This window comes from Muntiacus reevesi, chromosome 2, assembly GCF_963930625.1.
Source record: "Muntiacus reevesi chromosome 2, mMunRee1.1, whole genome shotgun sequence".
Lineage (NCBI taxonomy): Eukaryota > Metazoa > Chordata > Mammalia > Artiodactyla > Cervidae > Muntiacus > Muntiacus reevesi.
Genome location: NC_089250.1, coordinates 200,894,731 through 200,920,256, shown reverse-complemented (window position 1 = coordinate 200,920,256; position 25,526 = coordinate 200,894,731). Strand labels below are relative to the sequence as shown.

Genomic DNA, 25,526 nt, shown 5'->3' with positions numbered 1-25,526 from the left:
CTAACTGGCAATTTAAGGGACTTTCTAGGGCCACTTTGATCTGCGGTGATGCGCTCCCTTCTGAAGGCTGTCCCTGGAGCCAAAACACAGGAGGCCGCAGCTGCTCTGAGGTGCTCACTGCCGGGCTGCCCGTGCCGGCCCAGAGGTGGTGCGCAGGGTCACCGGCCGCACTTCCAGCTGCCCGAGGGGGCCCTAGCAAGGATTCCGAACCTGCGACCCCAGGGGCATTTTCCAGGCACCTGCGCAGTATGGGCAACTTACATGTGCAGAGACTTTTGTGCCTTCACTACCTCTTCTTTTGAACTGTAACGGACCAAAGCGTTTCCATGTGGGAGGTTCAGGTGGAATGTTATCAGTGGGCCATGCTGCATGCACAGAGTACGCAGAGTTGAGCCGTCAATCTAGGAGACAGAGCCGGGGAGCTGCCAGTTAGACGCACCGCCGCGGGGACCGTCCGGGGAGGTGGTCCCAGGCCGGGACTCTGGTTCTCTCTCTTGCCCAAGGTCCTTCACTCCTGGTGCCACTCTGCACTGGGACTCACTGCTGTCACGGGCACAGTGCCTCCCTCCCCGCCTCCGCTGGTCCCAGAGCCGTACCTCTGTGGCCTCTAGACTCCGGGGCACTCCCCAGATCCCCAATTCCTTAGCCATTGCCCCTGCTGTGGCTTCAGGTCTTCTCTCTTCCCTGCCCTGAGGACAGGATTCATCAAGGCACTGCTCCCTGGGGAGGAGGGGGGTGGGCTCTTAACACCCAGCCTCCAGAGGAGGGGGTCAACCAGGGACTAAGAAAATGTTCTCATCTAAACGGGCAGACACAGTTTCTCAAAATGCGGTACAAGGACCACCTGCATTAAACTCATCTGAACACCCTGAAATACAGACCCCTGGTCCTAGCCCAGGTCTGCTACATGAGGGTCTGTGGGGTGAGATCTAGAACTCTGGTTTTGATCAGCTCCCGTGCATTTCATAGCATAAGAACCACAGGATCAGACCACCAGCCTGCCTGAGGTATCCGAAGACCATTCTCTGCCAGGCCTTGACATCTGTTCAGTCCGCTGAGCAGGCCCGGGCAGTCCTCATCTCAGACTCACACCAGCATGGAAACCTTTGCTTCCATGCGACCTGGAGCCAGGACACCATCCACCAGGATAGCTGACGTTCTTACCTGAGGTGTAAGGTTTTTTAGAACAAGCCAATTTGTTATTCTCCCTGAGCTGCTCTCACCCCAGCTGGAACCTAAACAAGGAAGAAAAAGGACAAGTCAGTCTTGCCAGACTTTGGCCCGAATGACTCTTCAGGACAAACATAGCCCAGTTACACTGCAGAGATTCAGAAGGATCACCTGGGCTCAGGGCATCTGCCTCCTTCCTTCTTACTCACCTGTGCTTCTACCTGGGGTATGTTCCCCGCAGGCCAGGATGCCACCTCACTCCAGCTCTGACCAGCAGCTAATTCCTGGGGCACATGGCTTAGCCTCTGGGGGTGAGGGGCTCAGAGGGCTGTCAATTCATCACGGTGAGCGAGTGAACCAAAGGCCAGATGCCTTTGGGCTCTCCCCATTTATAAAGCTAAACCTCCCCACTTGGGGAACAGCCTAACTTCTTGATCATCTCAGGTGCTGGATGACTTTGCACGCATGCCCCACAGGGTGCGAAGTTAGAGGGGATTGAAGAGCCTGCGATCACCCAGACATTCCTTGTTTAGTCTGGGCTACCACAGGGGCTCTGCATCTGGCTTTCCTGTCCGGCCCCAAGGCATCGTCTCCCTCTCCCACCGGCCGAGCTCAAGACATGATCCAGTCACTCCTGTCTAAAGCTGTTCAAAAGAGCGTCAGAAACCCTTTAGAAGATGGCTACATGTCACAGCTCAAGGCCGCTCAGCACTCCCTGAACACCACCCCCAACCCTGGCCAAGCTCCGACTTCAACAGGAAACCCTATGTTTTCCCAGCTCTCGGCGCCTTGGCCAATGCTGCCCCTCTGCTGATGTGGCTGACTCACACAGGCTTCCTGATCCTGCCCGACTCTGTCCACCAACCTGAGGGTCAGGGCTCCTAGGCCACCTTTATGATGCCCCCTCATCATGCACTGCCAGCGGGTGAGCTGGCACCCAGAAGATGCCTGCGGCCTGAAAGAATCGCTAACACATCACACCAAGCTAACTTGCATTTAGTAACCTGGAACAGACTCAAGTGTTCTTTTCACATAATTAAAACCTTCCCTCTAAGGAAACATTTTAAGTTTTATTTCACCCAATCACTGGTCTAAAGATTGGAAATTATTATTAATGAGGTTTCACTACAATTTTCAGCCTGGAGATGAGAAAACTTCGTGCACTTGGGGGACGGGGGAGCAGATGAGCCCTGAGCCATGTCTGTGGCTGTGTGTGCAGTGTGTGCTGGGGGAGGTGGCGGGGACGTGACCCCGTGTTAGTTGTTTAGAGAAGGAGCAGGGGGGTGGGAATCATTTGTCCCAGGGTTCCTAGGACAGGCCGGTTTAAGCCTGTATGGTTAATTAACAGCACTCCCTTTCACTCTGAACTGTCCCTGTTTAATCAATAAATTTTCTGATAATCCTAAGTATAGGCCAAGCTTTCACCCCAAAACAGGCCCCATCCTTAAAGGCCCAGATGGGCTGTCCCCACTGACCCCGGGTTTGTCAGATGATACTTCTCCATGTGACGTGGTGTCAACACAAGTCTGCCACATACAGGAAGTTACTACATCGAATGAGAGGAGTTCTTCAGCAGCTTCTGAAAGGAGGGGTCCCCATTCTACTAACTTCACTGCTGATGGGTGTGTGTTTCTGGGGGAACCCAAGTAACGTGGGCAAAATTTAAAGTAAAATTTAAGACTCTCAAAAGCATGGCCGAAGACAGTAATGAACTAGGAATCTTATGCTGCATTCATTACATTCTAATCCTGCTTTATAGAGGACAACGCAATAGTCTCCTTCTCAGGTCTGTTAAACTAGACTGATGGTACTGGCTGGTGTTCAGTGAATGAACCACAAGAAACCACCCTCTTGCACGTTGTCTTACCTGGGGTATACCTGGCGTCAGAATTTCCCCATCCTCCACCTACTCGAAGGGGAGAATTATCCCACGAAGACAAGGGTGGCTTCTGACCAGTCAGTCCCGGAGGTGGGCGGGACGGAGCAGTGATGTTTTTAGGTGGCAGAGGGACCTTCCACAGCTCATGAGCCAGAGAGGTGTTTGTAACTGAACCAGGGGACCATGTCAATTTGGAATCACTATTTCTGGCTACTCAAAGGAGAAAAACAAAGACGGGGAGAAGGGAGAGAAATGGTTTCAGAAAAGAGAAAATTTAAGTAATAACAGTACCCATTCCTCCACTAAAAGCAGATCAAACAAAAATAAACTTTAAAAAGGAACCTGCTCCCTTGGCTCAAAACGGACTGTCTCATTAATAGTTTTAAGACCTGTGAGACCCTTAGTCCAGCTAACACAACAACACACTGAACACTGCTTTGAACTGCTCCAAAGAGCGAGTGGGAACTCCATAGCTTAACAATCATAAGGAGTCCCTCAAGACTGATACTCAGACCACTGGATTTTAGCATTTTGCGGTGCACTCATGAAAAAAGTAGCCCCGACTCAGGGAGTCAGTCCTCACAGCAGACATTCACAGCATGCCACTGGCCTGCTGGGCTTGTGGCGTACTTCTGATCCTCACACACTCTCTACTGAGGTTCAGAGAGGGTAAGCAATTTGCCTATGGGTCCAGTGCACGACCAGGAATACAGGAAACTAAATAAAAAAGAAGGCTAAAAAAAGCGGGGGGAGCAGAAGCCAACAGATAAATTTTATAACTTCTGTCACCTTCAACGGTTTTTTCTACCTGATCACAAGGAGCATGTCTTTAAGCCAGCACATCTCAAACTGTGATGGGAAGACTGCTCACCACCCAGCTTACTACCAGCTTGTGACAGTACGAGAAATTCAGGGTGAGCGTGTGTAAACTTCGAGAGCACTCTGACACTGCTCTAACCCCCAAGGCTGTAATCATTTTTCTAGCAATTTCAAGTTCGGGTTTACTGTATTTTACAAAAGTGATCCGTCTGCAAAGGACTGGGCGTTAAAAAAAATAAAAGGTCCTTCACTACAGATAGTTGAGGACTACTGCTTTAACTAAATTACATTTAATCTCAGATGAGAGTGGCTATTCATGAAACCTGATTATTTTAACAAATGAAGACTGGATACGATACATTTTAGAAGGGGGCAAAGTGTCAATACTGCCACCCCAGTTCAGAACGCACTCCCCCAGCCGCCCGAGGTGACTCCGGGCTGGCCGGGGCAGACGCGGCGGCTGGGCCGGGGAGCAGGCCCACCTGAAGCGCTCTGTGCTGTGCTGCTGAGGGGAACGCTGTGGTTGGAGGCACGAATGGATGACCAGGCACTAGTTGAAGGCAGCGTGGTGTTCAAGGATGAGGACGACCCTGCACGAGGGAAGAGCCCAGTGAGTCACTTGTTAGGGCAAGAGGCCCGGCGTTCGGAACGCAAACGCGTTTGGAGAGCCTGCAGCTGGGGAGTGTGCCACAGAACGGACCCAGGCGTCTTCGGGGCCTTGGGCACGGTGCCCACGACAGCAGGCTCCCTCCTGCCTCCACCTGGGCCCAGGAGAGGTCCCTCTCCCACTCGTCTCCCCGTACGTGTCTCTGCAACACCGGCCTTGCTTCTCAGTACCAGGCTCCATCTGCGTCCCTGGCCTGTCTCTGAACTCGTGACTTCCTGCTGGGCAGCTCAGCAAGGCTCCCGGGCACCGGCACCAGCAGTGGGCCAGGCGTTTGTTCCTCCCCACTGTGCCCCACGTCCTCCAGAACCTAGCCTCTCTTCCTACTACTGTAAATCCCCTTGATGGCTACTCTCTAGCTTTAGCTCCAGACCCGACCACTCTGTGAATCTCTGCAACAGTTCCTGCTGCTGAATCCTTTCACTAACGATAGGACACGAGCGCTCACTGCCCACGTTCTCCCGTGAAAGCAGTGGTTCCAGGTTCCACACACAGCCGTCGGCTAATTCAGCCATTTCAGAATGACGAGGATTCTTATCTCACCACTGTGACCTGGCAAACATGTGTCAACAAACTATGTAGTTGACAGAAAGTGCTGACTGTTTGACATTTCCTTTGTTACAAACTGTTTAAAGGGATAGCAGTGAGGATGTATGTTACAGACAAAGATCTATCCTCCTTCATTTTGCTCACCTTTCCTCTATTGCGTGTTTGCGTGGCATTCCTGTACATGGTGAGAAATTACCCCGTAGTAGGGAGGAGGAGGATTTTATGTGATAATCCATTGCAAAGCACATCCAAATGCATGGACCCTTAAATTGCTCTTATTTTCACTCTGACAGACCAAGAAAGTTTCTCCAGAGGAAAGTTCTTTAATACCCAGAGTGTGAAAACAAACAATAATATAACATCTTTCATAAGAAAGCTATCTCTTAATAACCAAAATATGGCAACTTCTTATAAAAATAGGTAAACACAGTTATTGGAAAGCAAATGTCTGTTGGTTCTTTGGGTTGACGTAACTAAGTTAATATACGTGTTCACCCTATCAAGTGATAATAAATCCTCACCAATTACAAAGTGGCCAAGAGTCACCTATGGTGATCGAGAGTTCTGTTACCTCTGTCACAGCCCCTTGGGTGTCAGGCGCTGTGCTGTGCTGAAGTGACCCCTGCTGCTCAGTTTCACGTCTACCTTGAGCCCCGCTCACACGGCCCTGCACCCTTCAGAAACCGTAAGCTGTACCCGCCTACGTACCACTGTTCCTGTCCCTGAGGTGGTCAACTTCCCGCACAGTATTAATTGAAAGATTGTTTATGACACTGCCAGGAGTGACGTAAGGGTCAGTTTCAGGGTCAATGTTTGGATAACCTTTCCATGGTTCACCAGGGCGAAATTCTGGAAATAAAAAAATTAGTTCAGGCTTAATCATCATCTAAAAATCCACTATTAACGATCCCAAAGTTTTATTCCTAAAGTCTATGCAATTCTCAAATATTTCCCAATATTCTCAAATTATTTTTCAACACCCTAACAGGCTGATTTAATATCACAACTAATATAAGCTATTATTAATGAGCAACTTGCGAATTTTGGCATGAAGTAATTTCTCTGGGTTTATATATTTTTAATATTTTAAAGTGCTTTATTACAATCACAAAGCTACAGCAACGTGGATTGGACAAAGCAGGCCCTAAGTGCATTTCTGGTGATTCCTCAGTTGGTGGAAATGCTGTCATGTCAGTCCCCAGACACCGCTGGAGAAGAACAATGAACACAGGTTTCTATCATTCTTCGTGCTGGACTAACTGACCCCGCCTTCACAGCACATAGGCACCGGGAACAGGCCAGGACACTCAGCAGCCAAACCTGATGCTCAACTTCTCGTTCTCCATTTCTGTGCTCTCCCCCCACCCTTTGTGTAGTTCAGGCCAATCACACAGAACTGGGGCGAAATCATTCGCATGTCCAAAGGTACTGAAATCTTAATGGAAACAAACTCTCATAAAAGAAGATGCCAGCATTTTACCTGGTGGCCAATTAACACTGCTAGAGCCGTTAGGCGATTTGGCACGTGGCCAGCCATCTCCTATTGAACCTGGAGGACTGGCTGGTGAAGTACTGCTGTTCATATAGTCATAGGGAACAAACGGAGACTCTTCCAGCCTGAAACCACTTGAAATAGCACCTGAGAAAGAGAAAGTGGAAGGGAAGTGTGAGCAAAACACACCATCACATTCATTTCTTGTAGTCTGTCAAACACAGTAGTAAGAAAACCGTTTACTAGATCTGTGGGTTCCAAACTGTGTTCTATAGATTAGGTGACGATGTCAGGAGGAAAAAAGCCCTGCACTTTCTTCAAGACCTCAATCACCTCTCTCTGGCGGGGTCCTGGGCCTCAGTGACAGTACATTCATTGACAGAAAAGCTGAAGGACAGAGGGCGGAAGGAGAGAATGCATGGTGAGGAGGTGAAGGGCCGGCATGGAAAGAGTTTGGGGGGAAAATTCCAGCCAGTGGGTGAGGCCTGCACAAAGACTAGAGAAGAAAAACTGCCACTTCTCAGGAACTGAAAGATCATTGGGTCCGAAAAATAGTAAATGGGAGAGTGAACAACATGAAGGACCTGGGCCCTGATCTTGAAGGGCAGGGACGACCAGGACATTTTGTCTTAGATCCTGAGGTGGGGTGCTGCGTGTTCTAGCTGCCCCAGCCCCACCACTGCAGACTGACTGATGCCCTGTCTGTTCCCTCAAGCCTTCACAATTGGTAACACCCTAGGATTTGGCAATGAGTTCACTGTATCTAAGGGTTTTAGGAAGGGAAGTCATACTAATACAGTTCCATTTGTTTTGAAGTCACATGAGCTGTAGTGTAGAAAAGAGAAGGAAGGCTAGCACGGAAGCAGGGAGACCATTAGGAGACGCAACAGATGCATAAACCAGAAAGCAGAATGGGCACTATCCAGAGATGGACTGGATGGGGAGACTGGAGGAAGGAAGAAATACAGAATATCTCTCAGGCTCAAATATCCACCAACTGATGAGTACATAAACAAAACGTGGTACATGTGATCCAATTCAACTATAAACAGGAATGAAATACAGCATGCTGCAACACAGATGAACCTTGAAAACATTATGCTAAGCCAAAAATGCCAGCCGTAAGAGACCAGATATTACATGCTTCCACTTACACGAAATGTCCAATACAGACACATCTATAGAAAACAAAAATGCTAGTTTTCATTTATGGCTAATGGAGGTGGGAGGGATGACACCAAAGGGGTTCCTCCGGGGTGACGGTGTGATGGGCACAACGCTGAGAATGCACTAAAAGCCACAGAAGTGCACACTTTAAAAGCAGGCCTGTCCATGTAAATTATCTCAGTAAACTTTTTAAAAAACAGAATGCCTCTTAAATTTCTAGATTCAATTTCTGGAATGGGGAGGAGCAAGGGTGAAGAAAGTGAAACCTATCAGATCCCTCTGGGGTTCTCCTGCGTACAAAAGCTTTACCGTGTCCCCCGTTTCTCGTTTGTAGAAAAAAGATTTCAGCCTCCTAGACCTTCCCTGAGTTCCAAACGGCTGATGCAATTAGGGGAGGGAGGGAATGGAGAAACAAAGGAAAGGCAGTCAAGAAACAACAGTTCAGCCAGGCCCTGCTTCCTCCTCCCAGGCCATGTTAACAACCCCCGGCCGGGTGGAGGGCGGTGACTGCAGGCTGAGCACGAGCACCGGACCCCAGAGGATGGACCAGAAGGCTAGTGGCTGAGACTCCTGAGCCACCACTGTGTTACTTCACCACCCATCAGAGGACGGTAATACCCCTGCAGTCCACCCCCTCAATTCTGCCTATAAAAAACCTCTTCCCCTGAAAACCACGGTAAGTTGGGCTTTTTGAGCACTAGCTGAACATTCTCCTTGCTTGGCCTTGCAATACGCTATTCCAAACTCCGACATTTCCGTTTGTTTGGCCTCACTGTGCGTCAGACACACAAAACTGGATTTGACAACAAAAAGGAAAGTGTCTTGTCTACTGCAGGTTTTGAAATAGATATGAGGAAAGTTTTGGTTCATGGACCCAGGGCTGCTCTAGCTATGCGCTTCTGGTAAAACACAGGGCCTCAAGTCACTCCCTGGCGGGCACTAATGCATCCCTGACTTGAATCAGTGATCCCACCAACTCCACTGCCCTCCCTTCTCTGGCGTCCTCATCGAGCTGTTACTTTTTATCTGCGTGAGCTATGTATCTTAGCTGAATTAAAGTCACTTGGAAATAAAGTAGGATATATAAAGGAGTAGTTCTAAGTAATATAGTAAGTATGATTGACAAATTTCAAGTGATTAATTCTTATGCAAGAACCAGCAATAATAAAAGCACTCCCTGTCCTCCGCTTGTTAAAAAGAAACAATTTCTACTTATTAAAACTTCATTTTGTTAAAAAGGAAAATAGATGTGACTTAAGTGTTAGCCATGGTCCAGTTACATTCTATCAGTCAATACATGGGAGAACATCAGAAAACTGAAACAAAAAATTTATGTGGGAGGTTTTAGTTTAAGCAAATAGAGCTGGATTTACACTGGAGAAATGGCCCTGTCTTAGAGGGAGGGCACTCATGACATAACAATGCTGGCAACAGTAATAACAAGGAAGGCTGAGACCCACTGGTCACTTATGTGTCTAACCCTGGTTAGTGCCTAAGTGCTTCAGAGATATGGCCTTACTCATCCTCAAAACACCACAAGGGGTACTATTATTACTCCCATTGAGCAGATGATGGACTGAAGTTCAGAAAGGTTAAGTTACTTGCCATTGCTAATACGTAGCAGAGCTAATACACTGCAGTTAAGTGTTGATTCTAGAATCCGTATTTCTTTTGACATTTTTATCACTGTCTCAGCTGCCACTTTTAAGGGAAATTCCAGATGTAATACAACACTGAGAGGCATGTTAGCTTAGAATTCAGGGCTGCTTGATTCAGGTTCCAATGTTCCTTCAATTACATGGCGATTTCACCTTCAATTTCGGGTAATCATCAGTCCAGTGTGTACAAAGCAGCAACCTGACCTTTAAGCCAAGGTTAGTCAAAGTTTTAAGAGAAAATCCAATGAAAAGGAAAGGAATCGATGTCACAAAATATCCTTTTAATACTAAACAGGGGAACAGATCTGATGTTACTTAAGTTAGAAAACAAGCTCTTCCTTATTATCTAAAATCACTAAATCCTGTCAATTTTGCTTCCTATATAAACTCTTTTTTTCTGTGATCACAAAGATCTTGGAATCATTTTGTTTTGGGTTTCCTGTATATAGCACACAGTCAGGTTTTACTTTGGGATTCAATAAGAATTTCTTTTAATAAATTAGTTTGACCCACTTATATTAATCAAATTGATATATATTTGGTTTTAGTTCTTTCATATAATTTTATATGATACCTTTTATTTCTTCATAAGCAACAGCCCTCAACTCTGAAATAAACGTATTCCTGCTCCTGAACATTGTACTTTTCTCTGGGCAACGAGGGGCAAGGGGTTTTATAAACTGGTGAAGAAAACAGAATCATGGGACCATAAAGTACAAAGTATCACAAACACCCCAGAGCCCAGTCCAACCCTCACTGCTCCACAACTCCGGGGTTCAATGTCCTTGTCTCCACTCTACTCCCCTGGTGTTTTGACTGTGGAAGGTGCACAGAGAAGGGTTAGCACAGCAGGGCTAGGCTGCACGTGGCAAAGTGCTCCAAGACCAGCCCTTGATGGCTGCTGGGCTCCTGTAGCTCACAGAAGAGCCTGTCAGCTGCCAGATAAGAGTTCCCTTGCATAACCATGGCCATGCAAGAGTTTCCGATAACAACGGGACTTGTGGTGAACATCTATTCTTCTGTGCATGGGGCCTGGGTCATGCTCTTTACATCTTAACACACAGGGAACCCAAATCAAAATGATTCCGAAATCTTTGCAATCATAGAAAAAAAGAATTATGTATGTAGGGTCTGCAGGGTGCTGGAGATTGACACCTAAGTGTGTTCCACGACTATACAATTGACTCCTGATAAAAACTGAGGACACTAAGGCTTGAGTGAGCATCTCTGCTTGGCAATACTTTGTACATGTTCTCACACACTGCTGCTGGGAGAATCAAGTCCAAGAGATCACACTGAGAGGGGACGACAACAGAAAGCTTCTCTTAGTTTCTCCTGGACTCTCTTCTATGCACCTTTTGCCTTTGCTGATTTTAATCTGTATTCTTTTGCTGTAACAAACCATAACCATGAATATTATAGCTTTTCTGAGTTCTGTGAGTTCTCTAGGAAAACTAGTGTACCTGGGGATCTCTGACACAAACAGTTCTCTTGACTTTGCCCTTTCTTCTCAGCTCCACAACTATCTTGCTAGCCTGCTAAGCTTCACTAGATGGAGATAAAAATAGAACCCGTGTGAGACTGGGATGCAAGTTATCAGAGCCAGCCAAACCTTTCCCACAGGCCTCTCCTGTCTCCAGGCTCAGCCCGTCTCTGACATGAGCCTGAATACGGCAACAGATCATTCGCCCTTAAAAAAATGATCTCCACACTCCTCTGCTACTATTAGAAAAACAGCCCCCATTTTCTATAGCATAGAAATACAAATGCCAATAGGGCCAACCAGGTTTTATAAACAAGTGAAGCAAGTTGCCTTTAGAAAAAAAATCCCATGGTCCTTCCTCAAGTAGAAACACAATTTCAGGGAAATATCCCTCTGGTTAGGGAGTACAGAAAAATAATTCCCCACCAGGGGGAGGGGAGCGGGAAGAACGAGAGTAAGCAGCCACTCAGCTCGGGATGGTGACAGCTCTGGAGCTTGGCGCCGGCAGATCTTTCCATTCTGCAGAGATTCCAGAAATCTGAACACGAAACTTCGTGAACGTTTGAACGGATGCTGGTTCCAAAAAACTTATTTTCAAAATGGTGAGGGTCTAATAGCACGTAACACGCAGACCCGCCATTTGGGGATCACTCCTAAAATACATGAAGTTAGATCCCGATTTTACTCTTATAAGGGAAAAAGAACAAATGGCACCAAAATACTAATAATAGAAATAAAATGATTAGCATTTCTCTTTGTAATGTAAGGAAAACAGAAAACAAAGCAAACACAAAGAATGTGCCTGAGAAGAAGCCTCTAAGTCGCCACCAGGATGAAGAGATGTAGCAAGAGAAGGAAAAGAACCACGAGGCAAAGAGGAGGAGTTCAGGGAGAAAATGACAGTGTAAACAACCAGAGTTACTATGATATGAAAAAGCACCTTCGTTAAACAGACTGAAAAGCTTAAAACACAAAAACACAACCTTTTAAAACCTGAAATTTAGAGGGAATTTAGCCAGTATTTTTCAATAACTATAAATAAGAGTATAACCTTCAAAAACTGTGAATCACTATACTGTGTGCTTGTAACTTGTGTAATACTGTACATCAACTCTACATTAAATTAAGAAAAAAGAATAGGAACCTACACTGAAGTAAAAGAAAAGCATCAACTTCCTCGTTAGTCTGAAGAGAATGTTACTAGAATATGTTCATTAGACTATATGTATACAGGTATAAAAGTATTTATTGTCTAAGCTAATTACTAAAAAATTTAAAAATTCACTGCTCACATTCCAGGTTTATGCAGAATTAAACAATAAAATGCATGGTAAAAAAATGATAAAAAGCAGATAAAAGTTTTAAAAAAGAGAAGATAAAGTGCAAAATGTAAAGTTACTAACTGAATTGAATGAAAAACGATAATAGAAGATACCACCACCCACTACTTGCATGTCTCATGCCAGGCAATGAGACAGGAGCTTTATGTTATCTCATTCAATCCTCAGTAATTCTACGATGCTTCCTTTCCACTTCACAGATGCAAACACTATGCAAGAACTAGGATCAAATTCCAAGCCTGACTTCAAAACCTATGCTACCTGATGACATGCCATTTATACAATGCATACTATACACCAGTACAGCATACCAAGCACTTGGGAATATGAAACATATTATACCTACAACAGTAGTGCAAGGAAAGAAATATTTAATTTTTACAAAGAAACTGAGACTCACACACGTGAAGCAGACATGGAAAAATTTATTTTAACCTGAGAAGACAGACAATCATATGGCAGAAACACTTCTCTGGGTCTCCACATCCTACCTCTCTCTCCACCCATTCTCCTCCAGGTTTCTTTATTGCCACTGGCTCCAAGATTCTGTCCTTATTCCCTTCTGTGCTCCATCAGTCTGGGTAACCTCGTCCATGCCCATGACATCAACATTCTGATGAACAACACCAAATCTTACTCTAGTCCAGATTTTTCTTTTGAGTACTAGGCCTCTACTGGGTTTGTCCATGTTGAGGTATTTCCAAAATATTAACATCACACTCTGAAATCAATCCATTATCTGCCCTAGCAGGCCTGTTTCATTTCCTACATTTCCTCTACCAATAAGCACATTATCGTCCAGCCATCTTTTCACCTGACAGAAGTTTCCCCGAGCGCTGCAATGCACCCAGTGGGACTAGGTAAGCAAAGCACAGACTCACTCCTCCCTGTGATGGAGACAGGCCAAGATGGATACTTACAGAAGACAGACATGCATAAGAGGTGCTATTCAAGCACAGAGCCTGGAGGAGGCTACTTGGGAACGACCCTTGAGCCCAGCCCAGGGTGAGGTACAAGATTGGACTGAGGAAGGAGATAAACAGAGGAGGTGCATTACAGATAATCATGTATTTGCAGAATGAGTGAAGTTAGTGACCCAGTCCTTTTGTCCTTAATTCTAATGCTCCCTTCAATGAACTCCCTCTTCTCAGGTCTGTTTCCCACTTTCTCTCTCTCTGACTCCTTTAAGCCTTGGGCACCTTTAGGTGGCCACACGCTTCAGGTTTAGAGTGATTTTTCAGGCACAGAAGTTTTCCTTGGCTGCTCCATGCCTACTACAGCAGCTGTACCCTGCTCCTCTTCTCTCGCTCAGGCTGTCAACCCCCAGACATGCCCGTGTGGCAGAACTCACCAGGCTATCCTGTCTCTGAGCTTTTCTCACGCCACCCATTCCATGTTGTTCTTTCTCCAGTTCTTTGGTAAACTCTCGAAGACTCGGCTCAGAGGAGCCCCTGTTGAAAGCCTTTGTAGACCCACCACACCCATGGTTTGTTACTCCTTACTCACTTTTCCACTGGATTTACATTCTTATACTGTTTCTCCTTTTATGTGTGTTAATTCTCAGAGCACCTGTCACAGCAAACTAAAGTTGCTCATACGTTTATTTCTGCTACCAAACAATGAGGGCCTTCAGAGCAAGTGCTTTTACTTGAAACATACCCAACTGTATGCACGTATGTACACGTGTATCTATGTATTCCAGGCGACTGAGCACAGCTCTTGGAAAGCAGAAAATATTTCATTAACATTTACTAAATGAATGGATAAGCAACTGTCAGAAATCAAGTTTGTTTTTTTCAATCGTGGAAGTCTTTAATCTCTTATATCAGATTAAACTGAATAAATGTTAAGTAGAACATTAAAACAGTAAAATAAGAGCAAAAAACTAAACGGCCATCTAAAGAGGGAGTAAGTAAAAAAATAAATGTGCTCCAACCTCTTTTTCACAATAGCACAACGAAGGTCTTTTACTTTGTTTTAACTAAGATTCAATAACTAGTAAAGCACTTTTCGATAATGAGGAAAGGTTCTTAAGAGAATTTAGCTATGCAAATATATATTTTAAAATGAGGCCTAAATTTGGTGTTTGACAGTTTTTAAGAAGTCAGAATATAAGAATGCATGTTATACCATGTTTGCTGGAGTTTTGATCCAAAGATGTGTTCACAGAAATGCTGTCCACTGTAGTCCACTTCCTTAGTCTTGACTGTGGCTCTTTAATACTGCTCATATCCATATTTACATTCAAGTTTGAGTTCAAGCCTAGAAATAGATAACAATTCAAAAAAACCACTTCATAAAAATATAGCACATTCTCCTTCTGGTACCACAATTTTCATTTCCTAGAAAAACGTATGCAGTTAATCTGATGTTTTCAATCCTGTCTAATGTTCCTTAATAAAGTAAATAACAACTTTCAACTGCCTGACCCACCAAAGGATACTGTTATTTAAAAGTAAAACTGTCCTGCTGTAAGGGCAGGACTGTACCTAAGGGCGAGACTCTTGTATCCCAAAGTGCAACTTACTTGCTAGTGACACATATCGGCCTTAGATATTCTCTTGGAACAAAGATGGAAATTTCTATCTTAGTCACTGACCATTAAGGCAGTGTTTCTTGAAGTGTGATCCCGGGCACCATCATCTATAGAATAATCTGAGATGCTTGTTGAAAAAGAAAACTTTCTAATTCCCTGCTTCTACTGCAGGGGTCACAGGTTCAATCCCTAGTTTGGGAACTAAGATACCACAAGTCATGCAGTGAGACCAAAAAAAAAAAAAAAAAAAAAAGATGATAAATGTTTTCTTTAGCTGAAGTATGCACAGGGTAAGAAATTAAAAGAATATAAATGGGCACACAATGAAAAATAAGTCAAGATGAGTTCTTAAAAAGTATGTGAGGTTCTATTACTTCTCTGCTTAAATCTTTCCAGTTCTGAAATCTACACTAACATTCTGCATGCCACCAAAAAAAAAAAAAAGAGGAAATAAATTTAAAAAAAGAAAAATTTTCAGCAAGAGTCAGAACCTTTGTTTAATACATCCAAATGGTTCTTAATCTAAAGTTTCAAAATAAATGGTTTTTAGATACTGGGTCTGGTGGAGAGTCCATGTGATACCAGGTCAAACTTAAAACTTTAATAATATAAATTCACTAGTATCACCCCTATTTGGAGAAAGTAATTAAATTTACTGCCCTCTGGACTCACCATTTAGACCCAGTAGTTGGAAAGCTTTTTAGGTAAAGGTTTAGACAGTAAATATCTTAAGACTCAGTGGGTCACACGGTTGGAGTGTCTTTATGCAACTCTGTTGTAGCACAAAAGCAGCTAGGAAATACATTAACAAAAGGGCATGGCTGTGTTCCAATAAAATTTTATTTACAAAATCAGGCAGCTAGACAAATTTGACCAATGGGCTGTAGTTTGCCAGTGCCTGATTTAGACAACCACACTGGCGCTTGCCTGGGTTAAAGCAGACTTCCTTAACCAGGAAAAAGTCTCTTGCTCTACGGCCAGCCAGGATAGGAAATTGCTTATTTAGAAATTTCTCTCTTCAGTGGCCCAATCTATATGCTCAGTATGTAATCAGAGTGAGAGTCACTTCCTTTCCAGTGAGACCAAAACCTCTCAATGTACACCTGGGTATTCTTTTATCACCATCCTGTTGTCTCTGGGAGGACATGGTTTCCATGATATTCGCCTAACAGACAAAGGAATGTAAAAAGATTGCTAACAACTCCTAAAACTCGAAGTTCCATCAGTGTCATAGCTGAGTCCATAGTGAAACCAGGGAGAGCTGAGTCATGTATCAGGTCCAGCCAACAGGAATCGGGAGCAGGGACAACTGCAGGCCCAACCTCCGCCCACAGCCCAGAACAAGCTAGTTAACTGAACATCTTCAACAAAGTTGGGCTAGTAACCAAAGAAGCTGGTTTACAAAAGAGAAAGAAAAAGGAAAACGAACAGGGTGTGAATGATCAAAGGTCAAAAGATACTCATTTCAAACGAGCATGTGCTGTGCTCAGGAGTATCTGACTCTCTGTGACCCCATGGACTGCAGCCCACCAGGCTCCTCCGTCAACGGGATTTCCCAGGCAACAATACCGAGGTGGGCTGCCATTGCCTTCTCCAGGGGATCTTCCTGACCCAGGGATCGAACCACACCTTTTGCATCTCCTGCACTGGCAGGCGGATTCTTACCACTGCATCACCTGGGCGTGGGCTTTGTGAAATGTGTGATTTTCTTGAACAGAGACAGATGTTCCTGAAGTATGAAGAGAGGCTAATGCTAAAAGAAGCGTGGCCACTCAGAGACGGAGCAGCTAAAGAACCACGTGGTGCTCGTGAGAGAAGCTCGTGAGAGAACAAGTGGACAGGTCAGACAGCAGTATGTCAACTTGTGATCACCAAGCACCAGCCCAATGCTTTGGCCAAGGAGAAACCCACCTATAGGGAAGTTGCTGAAAGCATTTATTGGTGATGGCCCTTTTTGCAGCTCAGGTGTAGTGTGGGGCATGACATTTTCAAGGAAAGACTTCATGGCTGGCTGATGGAGTGACTGTTGCTGAGATGGCGGAGTTTGTTGCTTCACCAACAGGTTTGGATCAAGTTGACGAGATTGTTGCATCATCTGCTGCTGCACGCTAAGAGGTCGACCCTTAAAACAACAAAATGATTGGGAAAAGTTGTGGAGAGAAGTCTTTATGGATACCTTCGATCCCCCCTTCATTTTTGAATTCAGTTCCTTCTCATCAGGAAGGTGAAGAATCACTGTCCACCAGTTAGTAAGACCTCCAGGCAGACAGAAGACTTAATAATGTTTTCCATTATATTTTAATAAAGGCATTTCAACTGCCTTGTCACAATGACAATGGAATCGATCTAAGTTGAGTGTGAGCAAAGCAAGGGGAAGGATGGCACCTACCTGCTGGTCTTGCTGCTGCCGGTTCCCAGAAGGCACGCTTCTCTGACTCTGCGCCCTTTGCTGCTGCGCTAACAATCGCTGGGAGGAAAAGTGCAAATAGGTCGTCAGCATCACACCATCACAGACAAGCGTGCCGCAGAGTGACTGCGGCAGAGGGGCCTGCAAAGGCACGGCTCCATCCAGTTGATGCCACCACGCCCTGCCTCACCCCGTATCATCTCTCCTTTGGACTCTGGCCTCCAGCCATTCTGCTGAATTCAGTCCTTTGCTCAGTCTAAACTTCCACTTCATCAGTTAAATGTTTTTTTGGTCATCCTCCTCCCAGGGCCACCCCAGACTTGGCTGGGCTTGCTCACACCGCACCCTGACTTTCCAGTTTACCCTCTGCCTTCACTTAGAGACTAGAAGCTCCCTGAGGGCCACGACTATGCTTGCTTTGTCTACTGACACTTCCCGCTCAGACTCTAGTGTGCAGTTTACAGCAGACAATGAATGTACACTGGAATAAGGCTGTTATTCTATTCTACTTACCTGTAACTGGGAGATCTGAGAAAGCTGGTTTAGTTGGGATAGCTGGTTCAGCATGGCTACCTGTTGAGGGCCAAAGAGCGGATTCAGGCCACCGTTGTTTGGTGCATACTTCAGCAATGAAACTGGAACCTGAGGATCACAGTGGTAAGTTAACTATGTTGATAAAAGAAACTCAAGCTAACAAAACATACTATGCATTTTAAAATATCAGTAGAGCAATTACACTTGTGGATTATTATGGTGGGTGGGGGGGGCGGGCGGGTTGTTTTTTCTGGCTTCATTAATCTATTGTTCCCATGTATTTTCATGGGTTAAGTAAAAAGTGGCAGTGATGAATCCTCAGTCAGTCAATTCATATTGCTACTGTCATTCTCCCCGCAAGGTACTTTATGAAAGAGAATGACAGATTTGAGATTTAAATTTTCTTTAACTCATTTGCTGCACCCTACCCACAACCCTTTGTACTAATAACTTATTCAGAATTAGCTGCATCTCAAAGTGGCCAATAAATAATCCGACGACCAACCAGTCACCTCATTCAAACATGAATTTATTTGAGGTTCTACTCCAGGTAGACAGTAGAGAATACAGCGGAAACGCTTCCTCACCTGAGGGGAGAGTAATGGAGGAGGCACTTGAGCACGGAGATTGGGCTGAGATGAGCTGAGAGGCTGTGCTGGAGGCGGCTGCACGCCCCGGGGTTGTGCTGCTGTGTTCCCAACACCGAACATACTGGGATTGCCGTTCTGCGGAGACAAACCACCACCACCAAGTAACACTGGGGTTCTTCAGGGACCAACACCTCATTACCACACACTGTAATACTGATTTAAACACAGCGACTACACGTAAGAGAGCTCTTATTACTTATACAAATCAACAGAGAGCCTGAAATACACATGTGCACTTACCTGTCTAACAGAATTCAAGTTTTGCATACCCAGCCCTGCTATGGAGCCCAGGGCCTGGTTAGGTAGTGCACTATTTGAAGGGGGAAGCTTCATGCTTTGACTGGACATAAACTGCATGTTTTGGGATTCATCTGCTACAATGCCATCCTGATTGGACAGACAGAAAGACGTGCAACACCAGCCAAGCAAACAAGTGGAAGGGAGAAATCATTGCAGCAACAGGAGAGAAGTCACATGACATTCCAGCATCAACAGGAAACAGGTAGAAAACAGAAGAGATCAGATTAGTGTTAATTCTAGAGCACACAAAAAGAACCAAACATATTTTACGGGATTAAGAGGAAAATATAAATATGATCCCTGTGATAAACTGTGACATAAAAGGACAATGAACTACAAGTCCAGTAATATTTGGAACTGGGTTATAACACTTCATATTATATTAAATGTTCTAAACTATTAATGAAAAATTATGCCATTAAGTGTATTGCTTTCTTGGCCATAGGGGTAAAACAAGACAGAAAACAGACAGACAACTTACCTTATCAAAATAAGGACTGCGCTCCATGGAAGACTCTTTGGAAATCTGAGGCCGAGAACCAGGGCCTTTCCCGACCGTTCGATTGTAATCACCAATATTTAGGCTATGTTTATCTATCTCCATTCGTTTGTCTTGTAACATTCCTAACAAATGCAGGAGATTATGTCATCAAGTAGGAAGACAATTAACCTAGTTGGTTTCAGATAAATTTACAACAGAAAGAGAAATGCTCACTTCCAAACCAAAATGACTTCTGCCTTGACATGTGAAAAATGCACTAGCATTTAATAAATCTTATATTCCTCACAAGTTAGGTTTAGCAGACACTATCATTTTATTGAACCAAATAACTTGAAAACAGACTAGTAAACAGAAAGGTAAGACATCGCTGGTCATCTCAACTGTGCTTAATTTTATAACAACACCACAGTTTCTAGTAACAAACAGACACAGCACCACAACAAATCATCCAGCAGATGTCTAAAATGTGCCAGGCACTGTTGTGAACATGCATTCTCATTTACTGCTTGTAACTCTACTATCATCACCCCATTCAGCAGATGGGAAAGCTCTTCCCTTCCCTAAGGGTGTGCTTTGCTCTCCTCACTGACTTCTCTGCAATAAATATGACCTCCTCTCATGGTATCCCCGCGTCTAGCAAAAATCTGGGCTCCAAAGAGCCAGCTCCCAGGCTACCATCCTAAACAACTCTAACTTCACATCCTTCCATATTATCCTGTTCTGAGTCCTCCTCTCTCCACAGCTGAGCCCGCTTCTTTGTCTTTCTTTGATGTTGGGATGTGCTCAGTGTGTTCAAGGTTTCGGTCTTTCAACTCTCTTCAAACTGGCCTCCCTTAGGCTTGTTCACCGTCACGGCGACCCTTAAATACCAAGTCTACCCTGACTCGACGCCTGTGCTCACTGGCACATCTTTAACTGCCGGCAGGCACGGTCACTTGGACGCCCCTCCGTTACTTCTACCTGGAAAAACCAAGGACGGTACTGCCCTTCGATCTTCATGGGGCTCAGAGGCGGTGTCTTTACTCTCCAAGTCACACACACTTGAGACCTTGGTTTTCAACTTGTGAAAATCACAGTTCATTTCCTTGTTCCTCAGGCTCCACCCTCAAATCTCACCCACAATTTCTTTGCAACTGCTGTCCTTCTTTTGAGAGAACTGCTGTTGCAGCCACCACCGTGACACACCCACCTTTACAACCTCATTTTAGGCGAGTGGAAAGAAAAAATTTTTAACAAAGGGAAGTATTAGTTGCTCAGTCATGTCTGACTCTTGTGACCTCATGAACTGTATAGCCCACCAGGCTCCTCTGTCCATGGGATTCTCCAGGCAAGAATACTGGAGTGGGTTGCCATGTCCTCCTCCACGGGGGTCTTCCTGACCCAGGGATTGAACCCGGGGCTGCTGCATTGCAAGCAAATTCTTTACTGTCTGAGCCACCAAAAGGAAAGTATTCTTCAACAAGCATTTGCAACAAACTCTTCCCTGTTCTCTTTCCCTCTGTTAATTCACTGAAACATCCAAGATAGCCATTTTGAACTCTTTTCCTCACTTTTCACATCTAACGCAGGCAACTCTTTTCTCAAATCTCTCTCCAAGTTGTTCTTTCCTAAAAATCCACATGACTTCTGCCTATCTAACAAAATCTTTTAAAAAAAGGTAGTGTGATACATCCTCTCCCCAAACCATTCCTCCAACCATTCGGCATCACTTCAGAAACCACCTGAGCTCCAAATGTGGCAGCCTTCCCTTGACCAATCATATAAGAAGGCCCTTCAGTTCAGTTCAGTCACTGAGTCGTGTCCGGCTCTTTGTGACCCCATGAACCGCAGCACGCCAGGCCTCCCTGTCCATCACCAGCTCTCAGAGTTTACCCAACCTCCTGCCCACTGAGTCAGTGATACCATCCAACCATTTCATCCTCTGTCGTCCCCTTCTCCTCCTGCCCTTAATCTTTCCCAGCATCAGGGTCTTTTCCAATGAGTCAGCTCTTCACATCAGGTGGCCAAAGAATTGGAGTTTCAGCTTCAACATCAGTCCTTCCAATGAACACCCAGGACTGATTTCCTGGCCCTTAGCCCTTGGCTAAGTTACCAATGACACGCCTCCTAACCTCCAGGGTCAAATCCATTCTGTGACAATCCCTCTCCTCTTTTCAAATCTCTATTTTCGTTTTGCTATTGAAAAATTACCCCATTCTACTCAAACCTCTTCCACTTCTCCTCGTCCTCTTATCTTTCCTTAAATGCCATTTTTGCCCCGGACTTTGTCTTTGGTCCATCACTCTAAGCCTCTAGTCAAGTCCCCCTTTTTTTAACTTTTAAATTTTCTGGCCACACCACACAGCTTGCAGGACCTTAGTTCCCCAACCAGGCCCTTGGCTGTGAAAGCGCAGAGTCCTAACCGCTGGACCACCAGGGAATTCCCTCCACGACCTATTTTTGAAGCTGTACTACCATTAATGTCTAATTAATTACACTTTTTATCTCCAGCCCTACCTTTTATAAGCTCCACACACAGATTTTTTTTTTTTTTACTTTACTAGTTACTGGATATCACCACATGGTTTTCATAGCAACTCTGAACTCAGTAATCTTGTCTATCCAACCTATTATATATTTTCTATCTCAAACAATGGCCAGTTACTGGTTTATTGTCTCCCAGCTCCAAATTCACCCTTGTTGACTGCTCTCTGAAACTGTACCCGGGCTCTACATTTTCTTCCTTTGCCAGCTGGCACTGAGGTTTTATCAGCAAGCGGCACTGCGGCGACGCTGCCGGCAGAAGTGTTGCCTACTTGCTCTGGGGGGCTTTGGCAGTGCTTCCAGCTTCTCCTGTGCCCTACCCTCACAGTTCAGGATGGTCAGCCTCACCCGAGGCCAGTTTCTCCCAGCATTCCCAAATACCTCCAAGCAGCTCTGTAGCGGAATGTCTATGGTGACAGAGCCCTCCATGAGAAGCTTATCCCAGCACCCCAGAAGGGTAGCCTGCCAGCAAGCTCCAACAACACTGCATCCCAGCAAGAAGTGAGTCAGGCAGGAGGCAGAGCCTTGTCTTTACAGGAAGGACACACATTCTGGATATTGATCCCCCCCGCCCTTATCATCCATGGTCTCACAGAGGCCTTATCCATCACCCCTCACAGCACTGTATGATCAAAGAACTCATTCCATAGCAAAGAAAAGAGTAATAATGTGCCTAAGTGGTTTTACCACAGATAGCATCCAAAAGTAGCTAGCCAAGCTGAAAGGTACAAGTGGTTACTGAAGACTCAATACAAAGCAAGCTGACAGACAACATCTGAAAATGACGCAGTAAGAATCAAAAGGTGAAAGCAGGAGTGGTTTCTCTCACCATTTCACCTAATAAGCAACAATTCTGCTTACCTATCTGTTAGCTGTATAGGCCATTTTCTTCTTTCTCTTCCCTTTTTGCATTTTTAAGGTGCTGAAAGTTGACTTTTACAATTTAGTCTCTAGGTTGCTTCTTATATCGGCTATTCATATATTCTTAGGAGGTTCTGTTAATATCTCTTCCTAGCCAATTCCTCATCAATCTAACAGTAATTCTTTACATCTGTATTAAACTTTCCCTGTTCAAATTACTATATGGTCCCTCTCTTCCACCTGGACTCAGACTAAAACAGTAATACTACCTACAAAACCGTCCAGGCAAGAAGGCTGGGAATTATCTTTTACCACACGCTCATGCTCATCCTCTGTAACAAATTGGTTCAAACCAGTTATCAGCTTTTACTGATTCTGATTCCTATATCTCCACTGAATTAAGAATCTTCCCATCAACTGTCTTAGCTTAGAGCTATGAAAATTCTTAACCAGCAACAGCAACAAAATCTCTAACTGGTTTTCTATGTTTAGTATCTTTTAGTCTTCCTCTGCTGCCAATGTTTTCTGTCCCAAGACTTTCGATCTATAGCCATGATTTTTTTTTCTAAAACATAAATCCAAATCATTTCATTTTCCTGCTTACAATTCTTTAATCCCTTATTTTCAGAATAACGTTCAGACACCCAAGCACCACATGATTTAGCACCTACCTAGTTTTCTAGTGAATCCACCTGGGTACAGCTTTTACTATCACCACACTCCCACCACCACAGTCAATTTATATCTATTCTTCAACTACATGGAACTACCTGCCACTTCTCCAATATGGCTTCAGACATTTCTGTCATTGTATCTGGGCCTTTGTAAAAAGTGTTCCCTAAATTAAGAAGACTGTGTCACCCAACCTGGATAACTTATTCCTGACAGGACTAAACCTGCAGTAACCAAAGACTAACAGCACCATTAGCTTAGATTTGCACAGTGACTGACACTCTAAAAGGCACACCAAATCGCATAATCCCCACATTCTAATGTACGCCAGAAAGGACAGGAACACTGAAGCAGAAACCCACAGCCCCCTCTCCTGGTTGAGATCAATGCTCTTTCAGTTGGATTATGTCACAGGTAAGTCTTCCCATCAATGATGAATATGAAACTCAAGCTGATTTAATTTTTTCTTACCTCCAGAAAGGTCCATCTTATTGCTCTGTACATTTTCTTCTGGCGAGTCTCTCTGAAAAAGAAAAAAGTAGCTTGTTAGTTGATCTTAACTTGCAAATGAAAATAAAAGTGAAGCATTTTACTTTACTTCCTCATTTGTGAAATTTAAGTCGATCATAAAACCTCATTTTTCATTGCCTAACATGATAAAAAAATAATAAAAAAAAGATATGTGATCAGTATTTTTAGCTATAACTATAAAAATAAAGAAGAACTCATGTAAAATTTTATTCTAACCTCAGCATATTCATAACGACTCAGAGAACAATTAAAGAAAACAAAAAAATGAAATTAGGGTAAGTTTATGAACCACCATTAAAAGGGGAAGAGGTTGCTAAGAAAACATACTTACCGAAAAACTGATATTTGAAAACTGTTTAACAAATGGATTTATCCATGCTTCTTCTTGTTTGTTTCCACCTTTCATCATTCCCTTTGTAAAATAAAAGAGCAGAAAGATGCCATGGCCATCTCTATTTATCTCGGTATAGTGATGGATTAATTAAACTTCAAGACAATTCCCAACTCTCATTTTTAGCCAATAATTTCTCCTCCAATCAACTCTTCTCAGAGTTGTTAATAATTAAAAATCAATTTATTTGATTTTCAACTTCCTTTGCTCCAGTCCTCTGGTATAGCTGTAATGCACAGAGAAATCTCTAAGGGCAAGCAGTCAGAAGGAAAAGACAGAAGCAAAGGGCCTTGATGACCTATAGAAAGTATATAGGCCCTCTGGATAATGAAGAACTGTTCCTCAGACAGTTTCCAAAGTACAAGTGGACTGTGTTCTAAAAAATTAATTATAATTTGGATTTGTAGAGTTCTCACACCAAAGCAAAGTAAAAATAGTCACTAGGCTCTCAGGTTAGTCCAAGAAACCAATTAAAATGATAATTTAATTATGCTATGTGCACTGTACTGAAAAAACACCATATGTTTCCATACGAAAGAGTATTTTAAAATTCCAATTTATGTTGCCAAGAACACAATATCCCCAGCAGCAACTAAAGCTGGGATTCTTCCTACTTGGTGTTGGCTTTCCATGGCTGGTTGGGGTATAAGGTACGGAAACTACTTGGAAATATGAGCTGAGAGAACAAATGGTCCATGATTAGCGCTTGGTAGACAGGGAGGCTGGAAGCCATAGAGACCAAGGCCTCCCATAAATGATCACAGAACCACTCTCAGTTTGTTGCCATAATTTCCCTATCCCATTGCTACTACCTGTTCCTTCTGACTGTGGAACAGAACACAGCTTCATAATTTCCCCTTGAAAGCAGGTCTCTGAAGCAAGCATCTAACCCTTTCCAAGGTTTCTGATGTTGACTTTGATTCCTAACTGGTTGCTAAGATCTGTCTCTTTAATCCCAAATGTCTCTCACATCAGTCCCTTCTGCTAAATATTTATTTCTGCTTCCCAATTCAGGCCGTCCTTTCTAACCTGAATGAATGCAGAAGCTTCCTAAATGAGATCACTAACTTTGGCCTTTCTTCCAATTTTAAAAACCAAACCGATGCCACCTTTTATTCAATTTGATTGGCTCCACACATTATGCTAAAGTTAAAATTATCTGGCATGGTACTGAAAACACTTTAAGTATCTGCCCCTAATCTAACTGTGGAGTAGACTGTCACCTCTCCCCCCCCCACATTCTGTATTTCAGGCTACCACTTTTCCTAACACATCCCACTCCCAGGCATCTTTGAAACTCAAGCTAACACTTCTTACAGCACTCCTCACACGCCCATACGAAACCCTGAGCTCCTTGAAGTATGCTGTTATCCTAGTGTTTCTGAACCCCCAGCCCTA

The 25,526-nt window shown here is 44.2% G+C and overlaps 1 protein-coding gene across 7 annotated transcripts in view; it reads right to left on the bottom strand.

The window, feature by feature from the left end:
• Positions 1–25,526, bottom strand: part of TNRC6A (trinucleotide repeat containing adaptor 6A) — a 216,217-nt gene that overhangs the window by 3,031 nt on the left and 187,660 nt on the right. For 6 of the 7 annotated variants that reach the window (XM_065924516.1, XM_065924518.1, XM_065924520.1 and 3 more), the window contains 15 exons: positions 24,069–24,149; positions 23,678–23,729; positions 19,130–19,272; positions 18,589–18,735; positions 18,286–18,423; positions 17,678–17,806; positions 17,147–17,224; positions 16,669–16,879; positions 14,352–14,483; positions 6,562–6,720; positions 5,790–5,930; positions 4,351–4,458; positions 3,038–3,259; positions 1,165–1,235; positions 262–401 (listed from right to left, as the gene is read on the bottom strand). In XM_065924516.1, coding sequence (XP_065780588.1) covers positions 262–401; positions 1,165–1,235; positions 3,038–3,259; positions 4,351–4,458; positions 5,790–5,930; positions 6,562–6,720; positions 14,352–14,483; positions 16,669–16,879; positions 17,147–17,224; positions 17,678–17,806; positions 18,286–18,423; positions 18,589–18,735; positions 19,130–19,272; positions 23,678–23,729; positions 24,069–24,149 — 1,952 coding nt within the window. The remainder of the gene's footprint in view (positions 1–261; positions 402–1,164; positions 1,236–3,037; positions 3,260–4,350; positions 4,459–5,789; positions 5,931–6,561; positions 6,721–14,351; positions 14,484–16,668; positions 16,880–17,146; positions 17,225–17,677; positions 17,807–18,285; positions 18,424–18,588; positions 18,736–19,129; positions 19,273–23,677; positions 23,730–24,068; positions 24,150–25,526) is intronic. The other variant, XM_065924519.1, reaches the window with a different exon arrangement.